Source organism: Toxotes jaculatrix, chromosome 7, assembly GCF_017976425.1.
Source record: "Toxotes jaculatrix isolate fToxJac2 chromosome 7, fToxJac2.pri, whole genome shotgun sequence".
Lineage (NCBI taxonomy): Eukaryota > Metazoa > Chordata > Actinopteri > Toxotidae > Toxotes > Toxotes jaculatrix.
In genome coordinates this window covers 22,799,505-22,820,631 of record NC_054400.1, presented here as the reverse complement: position 1 = coordinate 22,820,631, position 21,127 = coordinate 22,799,505, and the positions used below count along the sequence as shown (strand labels likewise).

At 40.5% G+C, this 21,127-nt stretch overlaps 1 protein-coding gene across 3 annotated transcripts; it reads right to left on the bottom strand.

The window, feature by feature from the left end:
- Positions 1-3,395: 3,395 nt before the first annotated feature.
- On the bottom strand, positions 3,396-20,091 carry golga3 (golgin A3). 3 transcript variants are annotated; one of them, XM_041042408.1, is made up of 24 exons: positions 20,037-20,091; positions 18,637-18,879; positions 16,472-16,753; positions 15,298-15,410; positions 14,073-14,773; positions 13,785-13,893; positions 12,848-13,154; positions 12,549-12,751; positions 12,291-12,428; positions 11,885-12,046; positions 11,412-11,780; positions 10,881-10,958; positions 9,589-9,852; positions 9,363-9,457; positions 8,794-9,010; positions 8,415-8,558; positions 8,007-8,204; positions 7,757-7,873; positions 7,299-7,438; positions 7,029-7,161; positions 6,594-6,716; positions 6,171-6,335; positions 5,492-5,658; positions 3,396-5,361 (listed from the first exon to the last, which is right to left on the bottom strand). In XM_041042408.1, the coding sequence occupies exons 2-24, from the start codon at positions 18,764-18,766 to the stop codon at positions 5,169-5,171; spliced, it is 4,548 nt and encodes a 1,515-aa protein (XP_040898342.1). In that variant the 5' UTR covers positions 18,767-18,879; positions 20,037-20,091; the 3' UTR covers positions 3,396-5,168. The 3 variants fall into 3 exon arrangements, with proteins under 3 accessions (XP_040898342.1, XP_040898343.1, XP_040898344.1); XM_041042409.1 differs by having other exon boundaries at positions 5,492-5,655; XM_041042410.1 differs by having other exon boundaries at positions 16,598-16,753.
- Positions 20,092-21,127: the final 1,036 nt, after the last annotated feature.

The window sequence follows — 21,127 nt, the reverse complement described above, 5'->3', positions numbered from 1 at the left end:
ACAAATCTTTTTGACCTCCAAAATCAAAAAAAACGTCATAGTATAGTAAGGCGTCAAAATCGGACAAAAAAAGTCAAAATTTTTTTCCACCTCCAAAAGTCATAAAAAACGTCATAGTATAGTAAGGCGTTTTTTTCGGGCAAAAAAAGTCAACATTTTTTTCCCCCTCCAAAAGTCATAACAAACGTCATAGTATAATAAGGCGTCAAAATCGGGCAAAAAAAGTCACAAATCTTTTTGACCTCCAAAATCAAAAAAAAGGTCATAGTATAGTAAGGCGTTTTTTTGGGGCAAAAAAAGTCAAAAATGTTTTCGACCTCAAAATGTCATAAAAAACGTCATAGTATAGTAAGGCATCAAAATCGGACAAAAAAAGTCAACATTTTTTTTGACGTCCAAAAGTCATAAAAAACGTCATAGTATAGTAAGGCGTTTTTTTGGGGCAAAAAAAGTCAATTTTTTTTTCCACCTCCAAAAGTCATAAAAAACGTCATAGTATAGTAAGGCGTCAAAATCGGACAAAAAAAGTCAAAATTTTTTTCCACCTCCAAAAGTCATAAAAAACGTCATAGTATAGTAAGGCGTTTTTTTCGGGCAAAAAAAGTCAAAATTTTTTTCCACCTCCAAAAGTAAAAAAAAACGTCATAGTATAATAAGGCGTTTTTTTCGGGCAAAAAAAGTCAAAATTTCTTTCGACCTCCAAAAGTCATAAAAAACGTCATAGTATAGTAAGGCGTTTTTTTCAGGCAAAAAAAGTCTAAATTTTTTTGACCTCCAAAAGTCATAAAAAACGTCATAGTATAGTAAGCCGTTTTTTTCGGGCAAAAAAAGTCAAAAATTTTTTTGACCTCAAAATGTCATAAAAACGTCATAGTATAATAAGGCGTCAAAATTGGCCAAAAAAAGTCATTTTTTTTTCAAACCTCAAAATGTCATAAAAAACGTCATAGTATAGTAAGGCGTCAAAATCGGCCAAAAAAAGTCAACATTTTTTCGACCTCAAAATGTCATAAAAAACGTCATAGTATAGTAAGGCGTCAAAACCGGGCAAAAAAAGTCAAAATTTTTTTCCACCTCCAAAAGTAAAAAAAAACGTCATAGTATAGTAAGGCGTCAAAATCGGACAAAAAAAGTCAAAATTTTGTTCGACCTCCAAAAGTCATAAAAAACGTCATAGTATAGTAAGGCGTTTTTTTCGGCCAAAAAAAGTCAAAATTTTTTTGGAACTCCAAAAGTCATAAAAAACGTCATAGTATAGTAAGGCGTTTTTTTCGGGCAAAAAAAGTCAAAAAAATTTTTCCACCTCCAAAAGTCATAAAAAACGTCATAGTATAGTAAGGCGTTTTTTTCGGGCAAAAAAAGTCAAAAAAATTTTTCCACCTCCAAAAGTCATAAAAAACGTCATAGTATAGTAAGGCGTTTTTTTCGGGCAAAAAAAGTCAAAAATTTTTTCCACCTCAAAATGTCATAAAAAACGTCATAGTATAGTAAGGCGTCAAAATCGGACAAAAAAAGTCAAAATTTTGTTCGACCTCCAAAAGTCATAAAAAACGTCATAGTATAGTAAGGCGTTTTTTTCGGGTAAAAAAAGTCAAAATTTTTTTGGAACTCCAAAAGTCATAAAAAACGTCATAGTATAGTAAGGCGTTTTTTTCGGGCAAAAAAAGTCATAAAAAACGTCATAGTATAGTAAGGTGTCAAAATCACCCGCTCTAAATTCTTATATAAATTCTGGCGTGGTTACGTTGAGCGACAGCTACATAGACAGGCACTGGCAGTTAGCTCTTTGCTAAAGCATCAGCTGGGCTAGGCAGCTACATCCAAAGGCCACCGGCTACCTCCACCGGTTGACAGGGGCTGTAGTGGATGTATTTGTTTGCCAATATTCGGATAGGTTTTTTTGACAGTATGGCTTGTTGTAGTGTAGACTGTATAGTTAGTACAGCATTTATTAGCATATTTTGCCGCTGACTTAAGACTTAATTGTCGATTTATGGTCGCTGCTGATACAGATAGAGGACCGCAGCAGCTAATGTTAGGAACGCTGTTGCGGTGTGTTCCGTGCTCTGTCTGTTTATTGCGGGAATAGCAGGCTACAATTTTATTTCGTCTCATTTTTCTGTTTAAGAAGTCAGACGTTGCATGGACAGAGCAGCTCCATCAGTGAGCGGCTGCTGTTGTTTGTGTGCTGCTGTAACTGTAAGTGGATAGTGGATGGAGGCAGCGGTGAAAGCCGGTAAATATTAAACATTTTAATATATTATTATTGTTGTTATAATTATCGTTATTTTTATTGTTATCATTAATATGACAATAATAAGTTCTTGAAAAAAATTCTTATCATTTTAGATAGTAATTTCAAAGAGTTGTAACGTTAACTTTTAAGATGAGTTTTGGCGGATTTTTTTGGCTTTATTTCTTATGTAGTATGACCTCAATAAAAGATTATTATTTCAAGTGCTGTGGTGTTATAGTTTGTAAGGAACTGACCTTCAGGTACGAGCGCTTGCTGTGTGTCGCGGTCGCACAGGGTCGAGCTAGCACTGCTGGACTGGGTGAAACTAATATTTTGCATATTAAGGGGGGATACGAACGGCCCCCTCAATTTGAGATGATCCCTGTTTCTACTGAAATGTGATTGGCTCAGCCGCTCAGTCAGTCATCAAACTGTCAAAAGGAAACAAGAAAGACAGGCCAGGTAAATTAAGAAAGAAGCCACACACAATTGCTTTTCTTTGAGCAAAACCACATGCAAGCAATACACAAAGCATGTTCTTTTCCATGTTTTCATGCTACCAAATGAAGCAGAAATTGAACAGAATTTTGCCAGTCTTTTTGCCTCTGTTCTCCGTGGGCGCGCGCGCACACACACACACACACACACAGTAGTTTTAATTTTTAAATAAGCATAGTGTTTGAGTATGCATAGTATGTGTGAGCATATGTAGCTTACTTTAGTACACTCTACTTACTGTATATCATGTATATCATTAAATTGTTTTTATATTGCAAATAAAGTATTCATGTTAAAATCACAGTTCCACTTACATCCGTTGTGCGATTGGGTAAAAGGCCTCTCCAAACCAAGCTCCCGGGCTGAATTTCAACCCCAGCCCGCCCCTGCACATAACTGTAAACATGTACCACAGTCAACTGTAGTACACTTGTAATTAAAAATATTCTCGTTGTAATAGAACCATTCCCACCTCCTCCTCTCTCTCCCCGGCTACTGTTGCTAGGTGTCTTCCCACCGCGACGGTTTCAAAATGCAGACAGTAAGGACCCGGTTCCGTCTAATCTAGTGCCTGAACAAAACAACACCTTAAACGTGGGGAAATAAGACAGAACCTGGAAGTCACTTAAGACAACACACACTGACAGAGCACAAGCAGTGGTGACAGATGTATAGTGCAATTTTATGATAAATACAATCACATCTCCCAACACAAATGTTAAAACAGGAATGAATCGATTCCACTCTGGAAAAAAAAGAACAGTAGATACAGCAAGGTTTATGCATACAGCGCAGGTGCCCCAGCAAATGTTATTACATACTACCCAATATTACAGTGAAAGGTAGATTGGAAGATACAGACCAAAAGATTTTTTTTTTCAGAACACAGCATATCAATATTTTTTGTTGTTAATAGCATCCTCCTCAAAATATTTATTCTCCCTTTGGAAATTCATAAGCATACAATGGTGTTTCAAAAACTGCTTTTTAGTGTGAGAATAAGCACCAGCACAGCAGCTGCAGCACAATTGCATGCAGAAAGCTATACCATTCCACACCTTCCCCACCAAAACTTTAGTGCGGCTGTACCAAAATTACTATCAGCTTTGACTTATGGTTTGCATTTGATACTTTGTATTTTAACTTCTTTACACTATTAAACAATTATGATGAATTTACAATCATACAAAAAAGGAAGTGTATTTATATATTAACCTCTGGAAACAATTAACTTATTCCCTTACCCATGAAACAGCCATAAAACAAGTATACCATATGATTCGGGGTAGTCTTTTTTTTGTAAATACAGTATGTACCAAATGTAACAACAGAAAATAAACACATCTGATTGCACCTGCTGTTAGAAGTAACACTTCTGCTTCATCTTACAACTTTGTCTCTGTCAGTTTTGATCATCTAGTGTGCAATGTCGGTTGATGTGACCCACTTATTTTACAAAAAACCATTCTTCAGTAAGGATCTGCACACATCAACATATTAGATCTTGCACACACCCACAGCAGAAATACGTTCATCCAAACCAACTTAGTCCTTTACAGCATATTAAAGATTGCTTAAGGCTTTTTTGCGTGCGAATTACTGCAGTCCATGCTAGCCAAACCACCTCCATACATAAATGAGATTAATATTTTTAGAGTTTAAGAAGAACCCAAGTTCATATGGTAACATCAAACATAAGAAACACTGCATTTTAACAAGAGGCCATACATTACCAAAAAAAAAATAAAAAACTGACCACAATTGTATTTGACTTTTAACATCATGAAAAGGAGTGATGATGTTTTCATCACAAGCTGCTTAGATGCTTAGAAACCATGTGGAAGTGTAAGCATGTCAGTTAAATCACAGATGAGCGACTTCACTCGTACACAGGCACAAAAAAATGGAAGAACAGTTCATTGCCAGTCTGGTGGAAACTCAGAGTTGTTTCTGTCACCAAAAACACTTTTTAAAATAATGTCAGCCATCATTAAGCAGCATCAAAGCCACTGAGCTAATATTATAAGGAGGACGATGACTTAATACCTTTTAGTGAGTGAAACTACTGATTGAACAGCAGAAAACTGGCCCAACAGATCAGTTTAACAAGAACATATTTGTATCTATGCTAATAAAACTGAAGATGTGGGATCCTCTGACAGAGACTGTCAAATGAAAAGTTGTAATTCCTTAACTCTAAATAAATAAATGTGACAACAGCATAACAAAAATATAAACAACCATCAAATAAAGAGGAAAGAATAAAGCTATGGTATATAAAGTATTACTCTGCGAAAGCACTTCTGTGCCGATGGGAGAATGCCAAATGTTGGCAGCAATTGTTAAGAAAAGTGAAAGGGATTATGGGGCTAAAAAAGTGCCTTTGTGGATAAAACTCCACTCTCCCTCTATTAGCCTGAGAAAAGTTCTTCTGTTATGATTGCTGCTGTTCTGCTTCATTATTATTTTTTACCACCATGCTGTTTAGCGGCGTTGATGATTTGGAGATGCTGTTTTGAAGCCCCAGTTGAGCCAGTCCCTCCTCTGTATTTGTCCATGAGCTCACTGACTCATGTACTGTTACTGTGTGTTCCTCCATCTGCCTTTGGAGGCTGTCCATCTCCTCCCTGAGAAAAAAAAAAACAGAAAAACACATTACATGTATTCTGGCATTTGGATAACTGCTCAGCACTACACAGCAAAAAGCTTCAGTAGGTATGTTGATGATGTCTAATCCGGTCACAAAAATAGGCTTACTTGAGTTGCCGTAGGCAGTTGTGCAGGTTGTTGAGGGGCTCCTTGTTGACAGAAGTTGATGGTTTCAGCAACTCATCCAGTAGGGAGGCTGGCACTGGGCAGTCTGGGATCTTAACTGGCGTCACTGGGTTAGATGGGTTCCCATCACTCTTTAACTCCATGCGCTGCTGCCCCAACAACATTGGAGGGGTGTATTTAGTCATTTATCCTCATTCCTTATTTGGCATCATACTCACAACTTGGGCCTTGAATTCTCTCTAAAGAGAGGGCGTTGGCTTTGTGAGCATTACTCATTCTGCAGATATTAAGGGGTACCCCAGCTGGGTAACAACATAGCAGCAAGTGGTTACTGCCGTCCATGTGAAATGCTACAAATACTAACACATTTTACTTCAGTTCTTGAACTGTGTCTGATGACAGCTAAAAAGTTTTGCTAATATTCAATATTCAAACTATCTGAAAGCCATCATGACAAGATGGTTAAGGAGCGACTTAACATCAGAGATTTTCAAATGATGTTAAGTTATTTAGTAGCTTAGTAGTACAAATTAGTGTTTTTTAGCAGTTTAGTGGTTTACCCAGAATTCAAAAAGCTGTCATGTCTAGAGAGCTTGGGAAAAAGCACTAAAACTATCCCGGGACGCAACAGCTTTTCACAGAGCAGAAAGAGGTGCGTTACCTTCCTTAGCCGGCTCTGTTTGAGGTCCTGTTTGAGTTGCTGGTTCTGCAGCAGGACCGTCTTCATGCTATTCCTCAGCTCACCCACTTTGGCCTGCAGCATGAACTTGTCTTTCCTGGTGCTGCTCAGCTCCTCCTGCACCGAATCCAACTCCACCTTGATGTTCTGAGTCCGACATAAAATTTTGTTAGTTATAAACAATTTTGAAAATGGGGCAGATGGTGGTATTCATATAAATACTGTACAGAAGTTACTACAGTGCTCACCTCGTTCTTTTCTTTCTCTCTAGACTGTACCCGTTTACATTAGTAAATGTAATTTGTAAATAAAACAATATTTTACTTATTTTGCATCTTTTTAGCATTTAGTTAAGTAGCTAGCTTTAAATGGCAACTTTGTGTCCATACTGAAGTGAATACTTGCCTGCAGAGCTGCCTGTAGGTTGTCCAGCTCCCTGTGATGGCACTGCTCCATCATCTCCACCTGCTGCTTCTGAGCTTCAATCTCCCTCTGCCTCTGCTCCACCTCCCACTTCAGGTCTTCGACCTGAACGAACAGTCAGTGTTAGCCATCAGTTGTTCTCCAATAACAAATGATGGGTCAAGCTAAGGCTGAAGCAAATTTTAGAAAACTGGGACCCTAAAACTCCTCATGAAACCCATGGCAATGATAAAAGGCTGCATGGTCAAAATCTGGATTAGAATCAATTCAGGCTAATCAATATTAATTATAAGAAATACAATAATAAAACAAACTCCATCATGTCAATCATACTAGAGGTGGATGACCATCGCTTCTCACGATTGTGATGTTTACATAAAGGTCGTCATCAGTGTGACCTTGGTTCAGAATCCCTACCTCTTGATGAGTGAGAGGTTGCTTGGCCAGTTCGTCGTCCAGTTGTTTCTGGAGGATCTGGAGCTGTGAGTGAGCCTCAGCCAGCTCCTCTTGGAACCTGGAAACCTCCTGAGCGTGCTGCTCGTCCTGAGCCCTGTAGAGGGTAGCATATTCTCTTTTAAATAGCGGCTAAGATGTACAAAAACTACAGATTTAGCAACATCATATTAGATTAAAAAAAAGTTATTTTCCAAAAGTCACTGTATTCTTTTATCAGACAAATGTATGTACTGTAGTTTGTGTGCTTCACTCTGCAGAGCTTTGACCAAGTCCTCTTTGGCCTGCAGGTCCTTCTTGATCTCTGACAGCTCCAGCATGGCCGCCCTGTAGTGCCGCCTATTGTGAGCTGCTTCAGCCTTTGCTGCTGCCACCTAAAGGACATATCACATTATTACAACCCAAAAGACCCCAGGGGGGCAAAACACTCCAGACCTAAAGCAGCTGACAAAAAGATGAAAGCTATTGACCTAATATAGATGCATGCACAATTCAGCTTTCTGACATTTCTGTTTCCAAAAAGCATCTTACTGTGCCTTGTGCAAAGCAAATATTTCAAAATAAATATTGAAATATATTTAAATTATAGACTCATTGGTATCATTTGAAAGGCAAAATGATGAGCAGTATCAATTTCAGCTCAAAGACAAAGAGAAAATGCTGCATCCTGATGTGCATCATAGAGCTCCTACCTGTTCCTTCAGGTCCTTGACTTTGGTTTTCTCTTTCTCCAAGGCAAGCTGTAGAGTTTGTACCACCTGCTTCATTTGCTGGTCCTCCTCCTCTTTACGCTTTAGAACAGCTTGAACCTTAAAAAAAAAAAAAAAAAAGCGAAAACATGAAAACAATATTCTGGTGAAAAAATTAAATTCAATACATTATTTCTCAATGATTTTTTTTTCTGTAACAACATTACAAGATGCAAACAGAACAATTTTTTACCTGTAAGTTGAGTTGGACAAGATCTGCTTCTCTCTTAGCTAGGGCAGACTCCAAAATGTTGGCATGTTCTCGCAGTGCATTGTGGGACTGTGCCAGTCCAGCCAATTTCCCCTTTTCGTGCTCCAGCTCAAGTGCTAGCTTCTTGTTGGCATCTTCTAACTTTCTGATCCGCTTCTTGAAGCATCGTGACTCTTGAAGCTGTGAAATCAATTCATGTCATTAATACAAAATAACAACCATGAACTGAGTGATTCCAGAAATGTAAACACACAGCCCATACATGGTTGTGATACGTCTTATAAACCAGGAAAAACCAGGAATATTTTCCCCGTTAGACATAAAGAGCAGTTTTGTGTTCCAAAAACTTGAACAGCATAAACACAAACTGATGCAAATATCATAATTCACCTCATCTTCAAGCTCCAGGACCTTCTCCTGGTACTCCTCCAGCTCTGTGGAGGTGAGCGTGATCACTTCCTGCAGCTCCTTCTCTAGCATAGTCTTGCTGTTGGTCACAGCCTCCAGCTCAGCTTGCAGAGTCTTAATCTTCTCCTGGATGACAAATAAAAACACAATGTATTTCACTATATTTCAGATACCAAACAGGAGCAGTTATCCAGGATTATTCTCAAAATGACAAGTGTCCTTATGTTGAAGGACAGATGTAGACTGATGGCTATCCTGTTCTATTTATCAGTGTTTAAAGACATGTTGTGGTATCGACACTTGGCTATGGAACTATGAATATATCAGAGACCTGCAACAGTCTCGCAGGTTTACACAGTACCTGTAAGGCCTGGCTGTTTCCCCCATCCGACACCTGGGCCTTGAGTTTGACCAGCTCTGCTTCGGCCGCTTCCTTGTCCGTCAGGGCCTCCTGGAGCCTCCTGCTCAGGATGCCCACAGCGTTCTCATAAGCCTTGTGTTTGGCCTTCATCTCCTTCTGAGCACTGGTCAAATCTGTCCCCAGCCGCTTCATGCGCACCTTCTGCTCTGAAATGGCCCTATTCGATGTATGTAAGAAATTAAGTTAAAAATGTCCGTAAAGACATCAGGTTCACAGCAGAGAGCAGACCATACATATATAGATACATATGAATGCAAGATGTAGGTGTGAAGAATGTACAAATCATATTTCATTTTATTTTACAGGTATAAAAAACACACAAACAGAGTGTAATAATGTGGATGGATGTTTTCAAACCAAATGTACTGGCTTTTGTTTCTATGGGGAGATCAGGAATTGTGTAATCAATGTCCCATGTATTTGTATTTATAAATAGTACTTGACAACAGAGATGTGCATCATGGTCCAAGTCATTACTTGGACCTAGTCAGTATGAGCACATGACTCACTTTTTGGCTTCAGCCTCCATTTGCTCCACCTGCTTCCTAAGGCCTTCGTTCTCTTGTGTCACTGCTGCAAGCTGGCTCTGATCGAACTGTAGAGACTGAGGTGGGAGGGAAAACCAAAAACCTAACATTACAATACAAAAATAGCTGACATTTCTTTTTCTTCAGCTATATTTTTTTAAATACTTTACATACTGTAAATTCAGTAAGGAACATCAAATTACACTACCTGAATCTGGGTTTCTAGCTGATCCCTTTCTTTCTGAATGGCCTGCAGATGAGCTTCCATGTTACTCATCTGCTCCTGGACTCTCACCACCTCCTTCTGCAGCCGGGCCTGCTCCAGCTCTGCCTTCTGTTTCTCACCCTGAACACCCAGCAGCTCCTGCTTCAAGTCCTTCACCTCCGCCAACAGACGCTTTTTGGTGGACTTGAGCTCGCTGATCAACTGGTCTTTGGAGCTGGCGTCCCGGCGGTATGCTTCCACCATCACCTGTGAAGTCAGTGACATTGTGTGTCTGACAAGGTTTACATAAAATAAAACACGAATGAAGTGAGCATTTTCTCCTTTCTGGGAGTGTGAGCAGGCTCGCTCATATTTTTCTCAACTGAGGCGGGAAGGCAAAATGACATTTCACAGCATATTGGAGACAAACTGCAGGAGAGAGCGCTGTGACAGGACTTGAATCCCACACTGCATCATCTCTAGGCTTGACTGAGATGTGTGTCCCTGAACAAAGACAGCCTCTACATAAAAAGTTGTATGTTTTCTTTTTCAGCCCAAATAGCCTTGTGCTTGCTCTTAAGAGGAACATACATATTATACACAGTACGACATTTTACAAAATATTACAGGAAGCCATTAAAGGAAAGCTGTGATGCAGTTTGTTTTATTGTTCATTTCGAGTCTTCGTGCTTTTAAGTATATTCAAACTTATTCACATTTTTTAATGAAGGTACAGCTGCACAAGTGTGCCATAAAAAATGCTGATAATAATGAAGATCACGACAAAAAAGGAGTCCAGCTACAAACCTTGACTCATCACTGATTTGTCATTTATGAACGTATTTTAGATGCAGTGAAGAGACATATTAGCTTGTTCTTCTTTAGCACCAGAGGTAGAGCAATTTTTTTTTCACGGATTTCTGATAGCATTCTGAATTCAATCAAAGATGAATGTTGCATGAGTCTGAAGACGGTCTATAAAAACTCCAGCCTAGTACGACATAAAACACAATTCACTTTTCTGTCATTCTGTCAATTAACTTCACCCTCTTTATGACAGCCTGTCAATGCAAAATGAGCAGCGTCCTCTATTGCTCAATACACTAAGGCGTGTCGAAGGAGATGACAGCCATCTGGTTCTACAATACATCCTCCCACGACAGCATCAGCCTTATCCAGAAGGGAGACTTCTGACAAGTGTTTTATAAATGAATGTAAAGTCTGGCATCTACAAAGTTTACACAGTAAGAGAGAGCTGAACATGATCTCACATTGGAGCAGCGGAGATGTCTTACCTTCTGTTGTTGGAACTGCTCCTTAAATTTCTGAACTTGTTTCTTCAGGGTGCTATTTTCTTGTTGTAGAGTTTCAATCTGTAACCAAGCAAAAAGTCCCCCATTATTAACTACATAACGGTGGAGAGGTAATCCCAAGGGAAATAAAATCTGACACAACATACCACTGAAATTACCTAATAAATTACTGGATTTCAGTCAACATACACATACATACACATTCATCCATGAATACAAAAACAAGGCTTGTGCAAGTGCAAATCGATCTCTGACCAAGTCACTCACAGTTCTGCATTTTCTACAATTCTTTAAAGCCATGGCTGAGAAAGTATCTAACCATAACATGCCTAACTCAAGGTGCTAACAGAGAAGTAGCTGGGGAATATTATGTTGTTCAAGCCCAAAAAGAAATGTCAATATTTGCTGTACAGGTACTGGTGATGGTTCAGTCATGCATATGATTATTTCTCCAAGCACGAACGTTTAGTTTCTGCAATGTTTTCATTTTTTCACCTCCCTCCTGTCTCATACCTGATTGGCTTTGACTTGGACTTCCTGTCTGAGCTGATCTAAGACGTCTGAGGCCACGAGAACATCCTCTCCGAGCCGCTCAGCACCCTCGTCAAGTTGACTCTTGTCAGCCCGAGCTGCTTGCAGCGCTACCTCCAGGACAATCTTCTCGTTCTGGAGGTACTGGATGTTGTCGTCCTTGGTGTTGCTCTCTGTCTGCAACTCAGCCAATTGGGCCTCCAACTCCAGGTAGCGGGCCTCTAGCTGGTTGATGGACTGCTCTTTGGTGTGCAGGTTCTCCTGAGTGGTGGTCAGCTGGCGCATCAGCTCCAGATGTTCTTTCTGGAGTGACTGCAGCTGCATGTCCTTCTGGGAAAGGGTCAGCTTCACCTGAGAGAGACAGAGAGTGACAGGCAGAATAAAGTATTAAAGAACTTTTCTGACCATTCAAGGTGAAAAAACTGTTTCTGTCACGTTAGATTTGACATGAGTACCTGTTCTAGTTCCCTCTCCAGGTTGCTGGCTGTGTTGGCCAGTTTCATTAAGCGCTCTCGCTCTTCCTCAAACTCCTCCAGCTTGTGCTGCAGGTCGTCTTCCACCATGGTTTTTGCATCATGGATCTGCTTGTAAGCAGCTTCCTGGGTCAGCATGTCAGCCTACATCAGAGACAGTAAAAGGTTTGGGCTCAATTTAAAAAAAAATAATACCAGATGAAAACAAATATCTACTACACAATGTTAAAACAACACCTGACAATTTAAAAAGCTTGGTTTTATATACATATATAAAGTCCTGGGCTGAATAATGACTTTCATGTACGGCTTATTTCCTGAGCAGATATAGAGACTGCACAAACCTGATAATTGGCATAAGATCAGAAAGGGGTGTTGGAGAATATACCTCAATACTCTGCAGCTGAACAGCAATACGCTCTTTTTCTTTGATGGAGCGGTGTTGGGTCTCAGTGAGCTGGTGAGACAGTGTCACATTCTCCAGCTTCAGATGTTCCAGAACACCAATCTGAGTCATCTGTCCAGCCTGGAAAAAGAAAGAAAGACCAAACATGTCACCTAGGAAGTATGGTCTTTCACATGTAAACTTTTGTCTGTCTAATGTAAGGCATGATGGCAAAACCAAACGCATCAGCATCAACCTTACCTGCATGTTGGCCATTTCGCTTTGCAGTCGTACTCTTGCCTCCTGGGCCAGTGCTAACTGCTGCTGGTACCACTGTCTGACCTGCTGGAGTGAGTCAATCTCAGCCTGGGAGGTCTTCAGTCGGCTCTGCAAGGTGCTGCGTTCCAGCTGAACCTGTTGAAGCTGGCTCTGAAGACCACCCATCTGCTGACGCAACTCCTGAACTGCAAAAGTGAAAGACCAAAAACATTTACTAAAACAACAGGGGCAAAGGTGACAATATGTTCTTACACTCAGCTGTCTGGGTCTCCATCACTCACCTGCATTGTCTCTCAAGGTCACAGTGTTTTGCATCTCCTCCACCTTCCCCATCAGCCTGTTGTACTGATCTTCAGCCACCTTCAGGTCATTGCTTAGAGAAGCAAGACTGGCATTCTTGCTTTCCAGACTTCCTTGGAGCTCCACCATGGCCTTCTCTAGCTGGCTACAGTTCTGCCGCAGTGTGCCAACCTCCGTGGTGAGGGCAGCCTGTTTCTCCTGGCTGACCTCAGCCTCCTCCTTCTTAGCCTGCAGCTGAGCATTCACGGTAGCCAGCTGGGCCTGAAGCTCTGTCTTCTCCTTCAGAGCCTGGAGAACAGCAAAGTGTGGTCAGCACTTACACCCAACTACTCTCAGTGTTTCCAGTCATTACCTGGGCAGCCTGCCCAGGTAAATTAACAGCCACCAAACCTAAATGTAATCTTTTGGGATGCTGTGATTCATGACCTGGCATTAAATAACTGTACAGACATTTATTATGGTGTTAAATGATTCTAATTAACTGAATGCAAGTGGCATTTATGCAAACATGGACAGCCCTATTATCATACTAAAGTGGGAGGCTTTATGTGCATGAAAAAGCAGTTAAGAAGAAAATTATTGACATATTTTAGTCTGAACCAAATTCATGAACAGACCTTGCCCTGCCATTACCACAGTTAAAAACTATTAAGTATCAGCAATGCCTTTTATTACAGTTTATGTGGATGCAGATTATACAACAGGTGAACAAATTAAAAGAAATATTACAATAAAAACCAACCAATTTGTCAAGATTAAACTCCATGGTCATTTCTGAGAATGCAATTTGTTAGAGACGAAAGATATTATCAAAATGTCTGTATTATTTTGTTCACTAACGTAAAAAATGCGAATGGGTTAATGCTTTGTCCAGAATAAAGAGAAAATATGATTACAGAAATAAATATGTTGTATAACCTGATTGGCCTCAGATGACAAGGACTCCAGCTGGCCCTCAAGTCTCATTTTCTCTTTCAGCACTTGGAGCATTTCATCATGGCCCATTACTGAGCTCTCCAAAGAAACACTGAAAACAAATGTAAATGTTAATAAACAACACTGTAATGATTAATTTATTAATCAATGAGTTGACTGAGAGAAAATAACAATAATTTATACTATCAAAATAATTGTTTTAGGCATGCATTGTAAGATTTGCTTGTTTTTCATCAATCATTCATCTATCTATCTGAGGCTGACAAATACCTGCTGGAGAAACTGTCCCTTCGACTCCGAGGCTCCGCTGTCCCGTCTCTCTCCTGCTCCAGCTCCAGCAGGTGCTGCTCCTCGCTGGCTGCCTGCAGCACCTCCTGCAGGGAAGGGAACTGACCCATGGCCTCAGGGGCAATCTCCCTCCCTTCCACTGTGTAGGGCCCCTGCTGGCTTTCCACTGCTGCGGAGAGGATGCCATATGTCCTCCTGGTAGACACACTGCTGTAAGATGAGCTGTCGCTGTCGTTGCCGTCGTTTCCCGGCCTCACTCCTGATTCACTGCCGTCAATTTCTGAGACATTGTCCCCGACAGGTTGTGGCTCCGTCTCACAGATGCTGCCCTCTGACATCACACTGACCTCAGACAGTGTGGACACCGAGCTAATGGTGGACTGGCGGGGGCTCACTGTGTTATCTGCTGTCCTTACTCCACCTCCTCCTCCACCATCATTCTCGGGAGACTTGTAGTCAGCCAAGGAGTGGATCTTGCTGGGGCGAGGCGACTTGGACTTCTTCTCCTTGGAAGGGGGAATTCCCAAGCTACCCAGTTTGGGACCACGTGGGACACTGGTCCTCAGGAAGGAGTACTCCTTGGTCATGGCGACGGTGCTGGCCCGGGGCAGAGCCTCAGGATGCAGCATGAGCTCTGGATCCAGGGTGCTGAATGGCCTGTTCTTGGCAGTTGTGCGGTGAGACTAGAAAACAGACAGAAAGACATAATCATAGGTACTGCGATGATGACAAAATCTAAGTCAAGGTTGTCCAGGCTGATGCCTCTACAGTATAACTAAACAAATAAGGCAAAGACAGAATCAATAGAACAAATACATGTGGCGGATCAGTGTAGAGAACCTGCACCAATGCAGACTGTTTCTTCAAACTCAAAAGCTGTGGCTAACAGTCAGTCTTCTGGGTCACATTTTCCAAGAAAATAGTATGTTTAGCAACAGATTTCACTTGAATGCCCACAGGAACAACAGTCTTACCTGATGGCAGAAATCCCAACTTTAAAACCCCTCATCAGCTAATGAACTGGGTGATAAATCAAGGATATGTCTACCAAATTTCTTCCAAATCTGTTTATTACTTTTGGAGACATATCTCTAACAGACAGACAGATGGGTGAAAAATGAGGAGGCAAAAATCTGGCTCAAACGATGACAAAGGTTACTTAAAATTTAGAGCTATCTTTAACCTGACAGCAGCTGCACTCACTCACCCTCTCCTTATGTCTTTGCACTCTGTATTGTTTGAGTTGCTCCTCCAGGCGCCGGCGAGCCTCCAGGCGAATCTTCTCCTCATTCTCCATCTCCAGCGATGGCTTCTGGTTGGCTGAAGGGAAAATATGTTAGGCTAAAGAAACTGAATATTCATCACATCATCGCATACCGCACGAGTGCACCACAGCAATTTATGTACACAAGACACAGTTTTCTATGACTGCAAAAGGGAAATCCTGGCAGTAAGTCTTACGTTCCCTCATTGGTCAGGCATAGCTTTGGTGTAAATGCTTGTGTGAGGTTGGCTGTGTATGGTAAAAAAGTGAAGCTGCTTGGAAACCTGTCCTCAAATAGCAATGGTAAACAAATCATTTAAATTGGACTTATGTAAATCTCTGGGCTGTAAATGAGCTTCTGCACACACCAGAGACTAGAAAGTCACAATGCACTTGTAACATTCACCAATTTAAATGAAAGCTACAGCAAATTTTATTATATAAATTACAGGCAAAATCAGCGTTGCAGCAGATGTTTCACGCACTTATTTAAAGGGTGCACTACCCTGTATCACTGTCTGTTTGGTTGTTAGTTCATGCACATGCAAAATAAAACAGTCATGATAGCAACAGCTATGCAGCTAGTATTTCCAATATTGCAATGAGGCAAATTAAGACTTCTATAAACGCACTAAACATGTACACTGGATTAGTCATGTTCATGCGCCAGAGGAGACACTAAAGGATTCTTCATGTGGTGCTATTTGTATGAGTGAATCATAATGTGAAGCCAAAGAAAATCACCAGAATCCTAAAAATATTACGCTTCAAATTGTGAACATTGCAATGATTCCTTTAAAATGCCACCAAAACCAACACATAACAGGGAGATTAGCTCCAAAATGCAGGCATTAGTCCAAACAGTGTTCCGAATGAAGCACCCACACCAAATTCTATTCAAGCAATTAAATGCCTATGAGAGTTGCACAAAGAAGGTAGACTCAAACAACTAAAAGAAATTCCCACCCAATCCATCTGTTCAGATAATACACAGACAAGGGAGTTAAAACAAGGATGGGCACAAGAGCCAAAAAAGCAAAACATCCCACAGCAAAATGAGGTTTAAAATACAGGGGGGTACAGAGGGGGCATTCACTCCAAATAAGTTTATGCTTACACAATTCAGTCTCCTGCATAGGCATACTGAGTCTGAGCGACTGCAATGCATCACCCTTGTGAACCGTGACCTCAGCACTAGCCCCCTCAGACTTCTCTAGCATCATGGGTGGATAAGCAGCCACACCTGGGGAGGGCTCTTGGGTCTGGGAGTTGACTGGGGAGCTGGTGCTCTGCGGAGGAGCTGTCGGAGGCAGGGACCCATTTATACGAGTGTCCCCTGCAGCACTGAAGCCCTCTGCCAGTCCGTCTCCATTTGGCATCACATCTGAACTAACAGGACCTGAAAGAGAGGGGGGAGGATAAGCCCTGAGGAATGTGACAATTAGTCATGATAAGTTCTCAAGAACGAGTCTGAGTGGATTTGATTCTCTTGGCAAACTGGCTGGACAACTTTGTCAAGCTACAATTGCATTAGTGGAAAAAGGTACATTCATGCAGCACTAGGCAACTGAAGCATCTCTTTAGCTGCACCTGCTCTTGTATCAAGGAGCACAATTACCAAGCTCATCTTGCAAAGCAACCACATTTAAAAGGCACTGAATAACCGTTTTTTAACTTTTACCATTTAATGTTATACAGAAATGGTTAAGATGTGAAATCGGACAACTTGAATTGACAGAATCAAAAAAATGAAGGCTGTGCGCTACTAAAAGGGAAACGTCACCAAATGACACATCAAAATCAAAGCTTAAGTGCTGTAGCCTATAAACATAGTTGTCCCCTCATGATGACTAATTAGAAGTTCAGCTATTTAACACTTTAGTTCAAAGAGATGTGTAACATGTAGCAGTGAAAGACCTCAGGCCTTGTACTAGCCACCAAAACAGGCCGTGCATGGCAGGATACAAGTGTAAAGAACTTTACAGATCAGAGAGCAGATTTGGAAACAAGTACAGCACATCATGAAGACAGTGATACTAGTGGCTGTGTATTCAAAATAGGTCCAAAGCAAAATGATTTCTTGGCTATGCAAATATGTGGAGGTCACGCTGCTGCAGTGCTAAAATGAAAGTGAAAATAAAGCAATACTACGAAAAGGGTTGTGTATCATCACAGTACCTAACCAAGCACATGGTCTCTTTTACTCAAATTTGTAATAAAAATGAAATATTTTTTTTTACCAACCTCCCCACACATCTGCACTACGTGGAACAACTAAGCAATTAACATCCAATCCTGCTAATCCTGCTCTGTAGCATGTGTACAAATGCTGAGCAGGTTCAGTGGACTCTGATTTTATCTCAAAATGGTGAGAGGAAAAGGTCCAAATGACTTTCATTGTTTGTTCATTGTTGTTGCACAGATGGCAGGAACTTCAGTCACAAAGACTGCTCACCATACTCTCCACAAGTGGGCGACTGCATGTGTGGCATACACCAAGAGAACAGTACAGGCCTGAATGCGTGACCCTTACATTAAGGGGATTTGTTGACTCTGTTATGCTGTGGTGGACATTTTGCTGGCATTTTTAAGGTCCACTTGTCCCCTTGAAGAAAAAGTCACTGCAAATCAATAAAAGGTTGTCCTGAATGATCATCTTTATCCTGTAAAGAAACATTTCTACCCTGATGTGATTGGTCTCTTGCAGGATGACATTACCCCCATCCCCATGAAGGGTTTGAGGAGCATGAAAATGCCATGAATCATATGCTATGGTCTTCGCAGCCATCAGATCTCAAACTAACTGAACACCTACGTGAGATTTTGGACTGAAGCTCCCCACCATCATCATCAAAACACCAAATGAGGGAATATATCTTAGAGGAATGGTGTTAATCCCCTCCAGTAGAATCCAGAGACTTGCAGAATCAATGCAGAGGAGCACTGAAGCTGTCCTGGTGGCACATGGTGGCCCAGAATTTTACAAAGACGCATTATGTTGACTTTGCCTTTAATCTGACACCCGTCGTCACCCGTGCGCATCTGGTAACTCTCTATCGGAATATAAATTATTGCAAATACAGATTACTTTTATCTTTTAAAGGTAATCATTGTTTTTCTTCTCCAAGTATCACAGCTCTACCTATTCATATCTCCCACCTTTGGTTGCTTTTGTCACTCACTGATAGTGAGATGGGTGATGTTACATTAAGACATAACAGGAGCACATACCACTGTATATGTAACTTAACTGTATGTCACTGAGACAGAATCAGGACTCACCATTGCAAATACTCCCTTTTGTCCCTTCCACAGTATGGGCTTCAGCCTCTTTGGATTTCATAACACGGTCATCTTGACAAGCATTGGCTTCCATTTGAGCTGCTTCTGACTGATGAGTTTCCATTTCCATTAAGAAACTGAACAGTCACAGTACTGCTGGTGCCTCTTTGGAAAGAACGTCTCACAAAACCATCTTCTTGGGAGGCAGGCCAGCTGGGAGCATGACAGCGTCCAGGAACACTTCTGAACACAGGCAGCAATGAAGAGACAAAACACTTTGCTTAAAATCTTGCCTAATTTAACACATAGTAAGGATCAATATAGATCACAAAAGAAGGTGTGGCTCCTCACAAGTGATCCGATTTAAACAGTAATAATGTTACGTAATAACACAACGTGCTTTCATTTAAACAGCTTGAGTCAAGGGCTAACAAGCTAGCTTGGTAGTTAAGTAGATTGTGTCCAGTTAAATATAGACTAACTAGCAACTAACAATGATTTCCTTTACTTTAACACAGAGAAACTGTAAGATCAGCTCTGTAAACCAATATGGCTAAATTTCAATCTGAAAATATTTAATTAAATCTTTGTACGTATATGTATAATTTGCCGATCAGACACACGCCTTATCAACCAGCTAACAGGCGTTTAAATGTACGCCTCTCCACTGTCATACTTGGGGAATATCAGTTTGAGATACAATGATATGTTTCCCGATTTTGCACACACAATACTGCAGCATATAAACCAGACTGACAAATTTTGTACATCTGTCGACAGGCAAGGCTGAATTTGCACTTTTGTATTTTAAGACTCTGCTGCGGTGACAGCGGTATTACTCAAAATCCGTGCATGCTTCAAGTAATATTATCATCGTACTTTTATCTGTCACTTTCAATGATAACTTTTGACTTCAGAGCTGAGTTGCTAGATTCATGCTCGCTATCTGACAGGAGCTGGGTTACTCTGGTAGCCTCTGTTCCGCACCGTTTCACATCGTCTTGCTGGACTCACCAGTTCGCGGTTCAGGGGACACAAGAAAACAAGACAGTCATTGATAAACGTAAATTCTAAGGCTGGTATATTGCCCTTAATGTGCGGACGGGGTTTAGTTCAACTGCACCTGCTAACGACTAGGGTGACAGACTAAATAGTAGATGAATAAATGAAGCTCACGATGCTAACGAAACAGCTAGCTAGATATGTTTACGACGAGATCTGTCAAGCTAAATTTGCTAAATCGCTAGCCAGAATCGGCAGCGTCGGTTCGTAAGTGATATCTGAAATATTCTAAATAATTCAACGAATTACTCACTGTCGCATAAGCACGTTACAAAGCCCCTATGTAAATTATAACATGACAATTTCTGTAAATGTAACAAAAGACATAAAATGTTCACCTTTTTGCGAGCTTCGCCTTTTACTACGTGGCTGTTTAGTTTCCGTCCCTTTACCTGTCCGACTGGAAACAAGGCGTAAACAAAATACTGTCTGACAGAATAAATACAGCTTGTCAGACAGTGGATTGTCTACTGTTTATACTCACAATATTTGAATTTAAAATACCAAATCTACTGTGTTAATTCTATGAGTTGGTTATAGTGCAAATACATATGGCAATGATTCATTGATGGCACGAACTATAATATGGAACGGACATTACATTGCTGCTGTCGGATGTGGTACAATGTTTCACTCTTGTGGTCAAAGAGCTGCACCCTAGTTTTCCGCCGTGGCACCCTGCAGCTAGCCCAAAGCTGCGGATGCCACCAGACGTGCCATTACAAGCTGCTAATTCCATTTTATGAGACGTACGCCATACTGTGCATGGATTGCATTAATATGCACATCATTAAACCTTGCCACCGCTTAATGTAATGAGATTAAACTGGATTCCTTAGAATGGATTTGAATAAAGCTACATTTGCATTGTTCTTCCGTTAAAAAAAAAAATTAGTTTTATATTTACTCTCGGTTAGACATCATCACACACCCGGTTCAATTTTGATTCCATGTGTGCAGGAATAGTTCAGTACTACAACCACAAATAATAATAATAATAATAATAATAATAATAATAATAATAATAATCTTTAAATTCCTTCTTTAAAGTGATGGTACACCATCATCCTAATAGATAACTGATTAGAAACAAGACCATCATCACATATCATCAGTTGCAAAATTCCCATTATCACTTGAGCATGTTTTTAAGAAAAAGTAAGAAAGAAAACAATTAGATCAGTTATTAGATGATCAAAGAACACATTATGTAAGAAGCAGAGATATAGGTGTAAGGTGTTGAGAGTTAGGTATATCTCATCCAGGTCCCCAGTCATGTATGTATATGATACACAAATTGAGTTAAAACAGGTCTATGTCCAAAATCGATTTCTAAACTCACTGAAAAGCTTATAAGAGACATAATCAAAGTGAGACCCACTGATATGCTTTATAGTTCAAATATAAGTATTAAGCCAAGTTTAAAAAT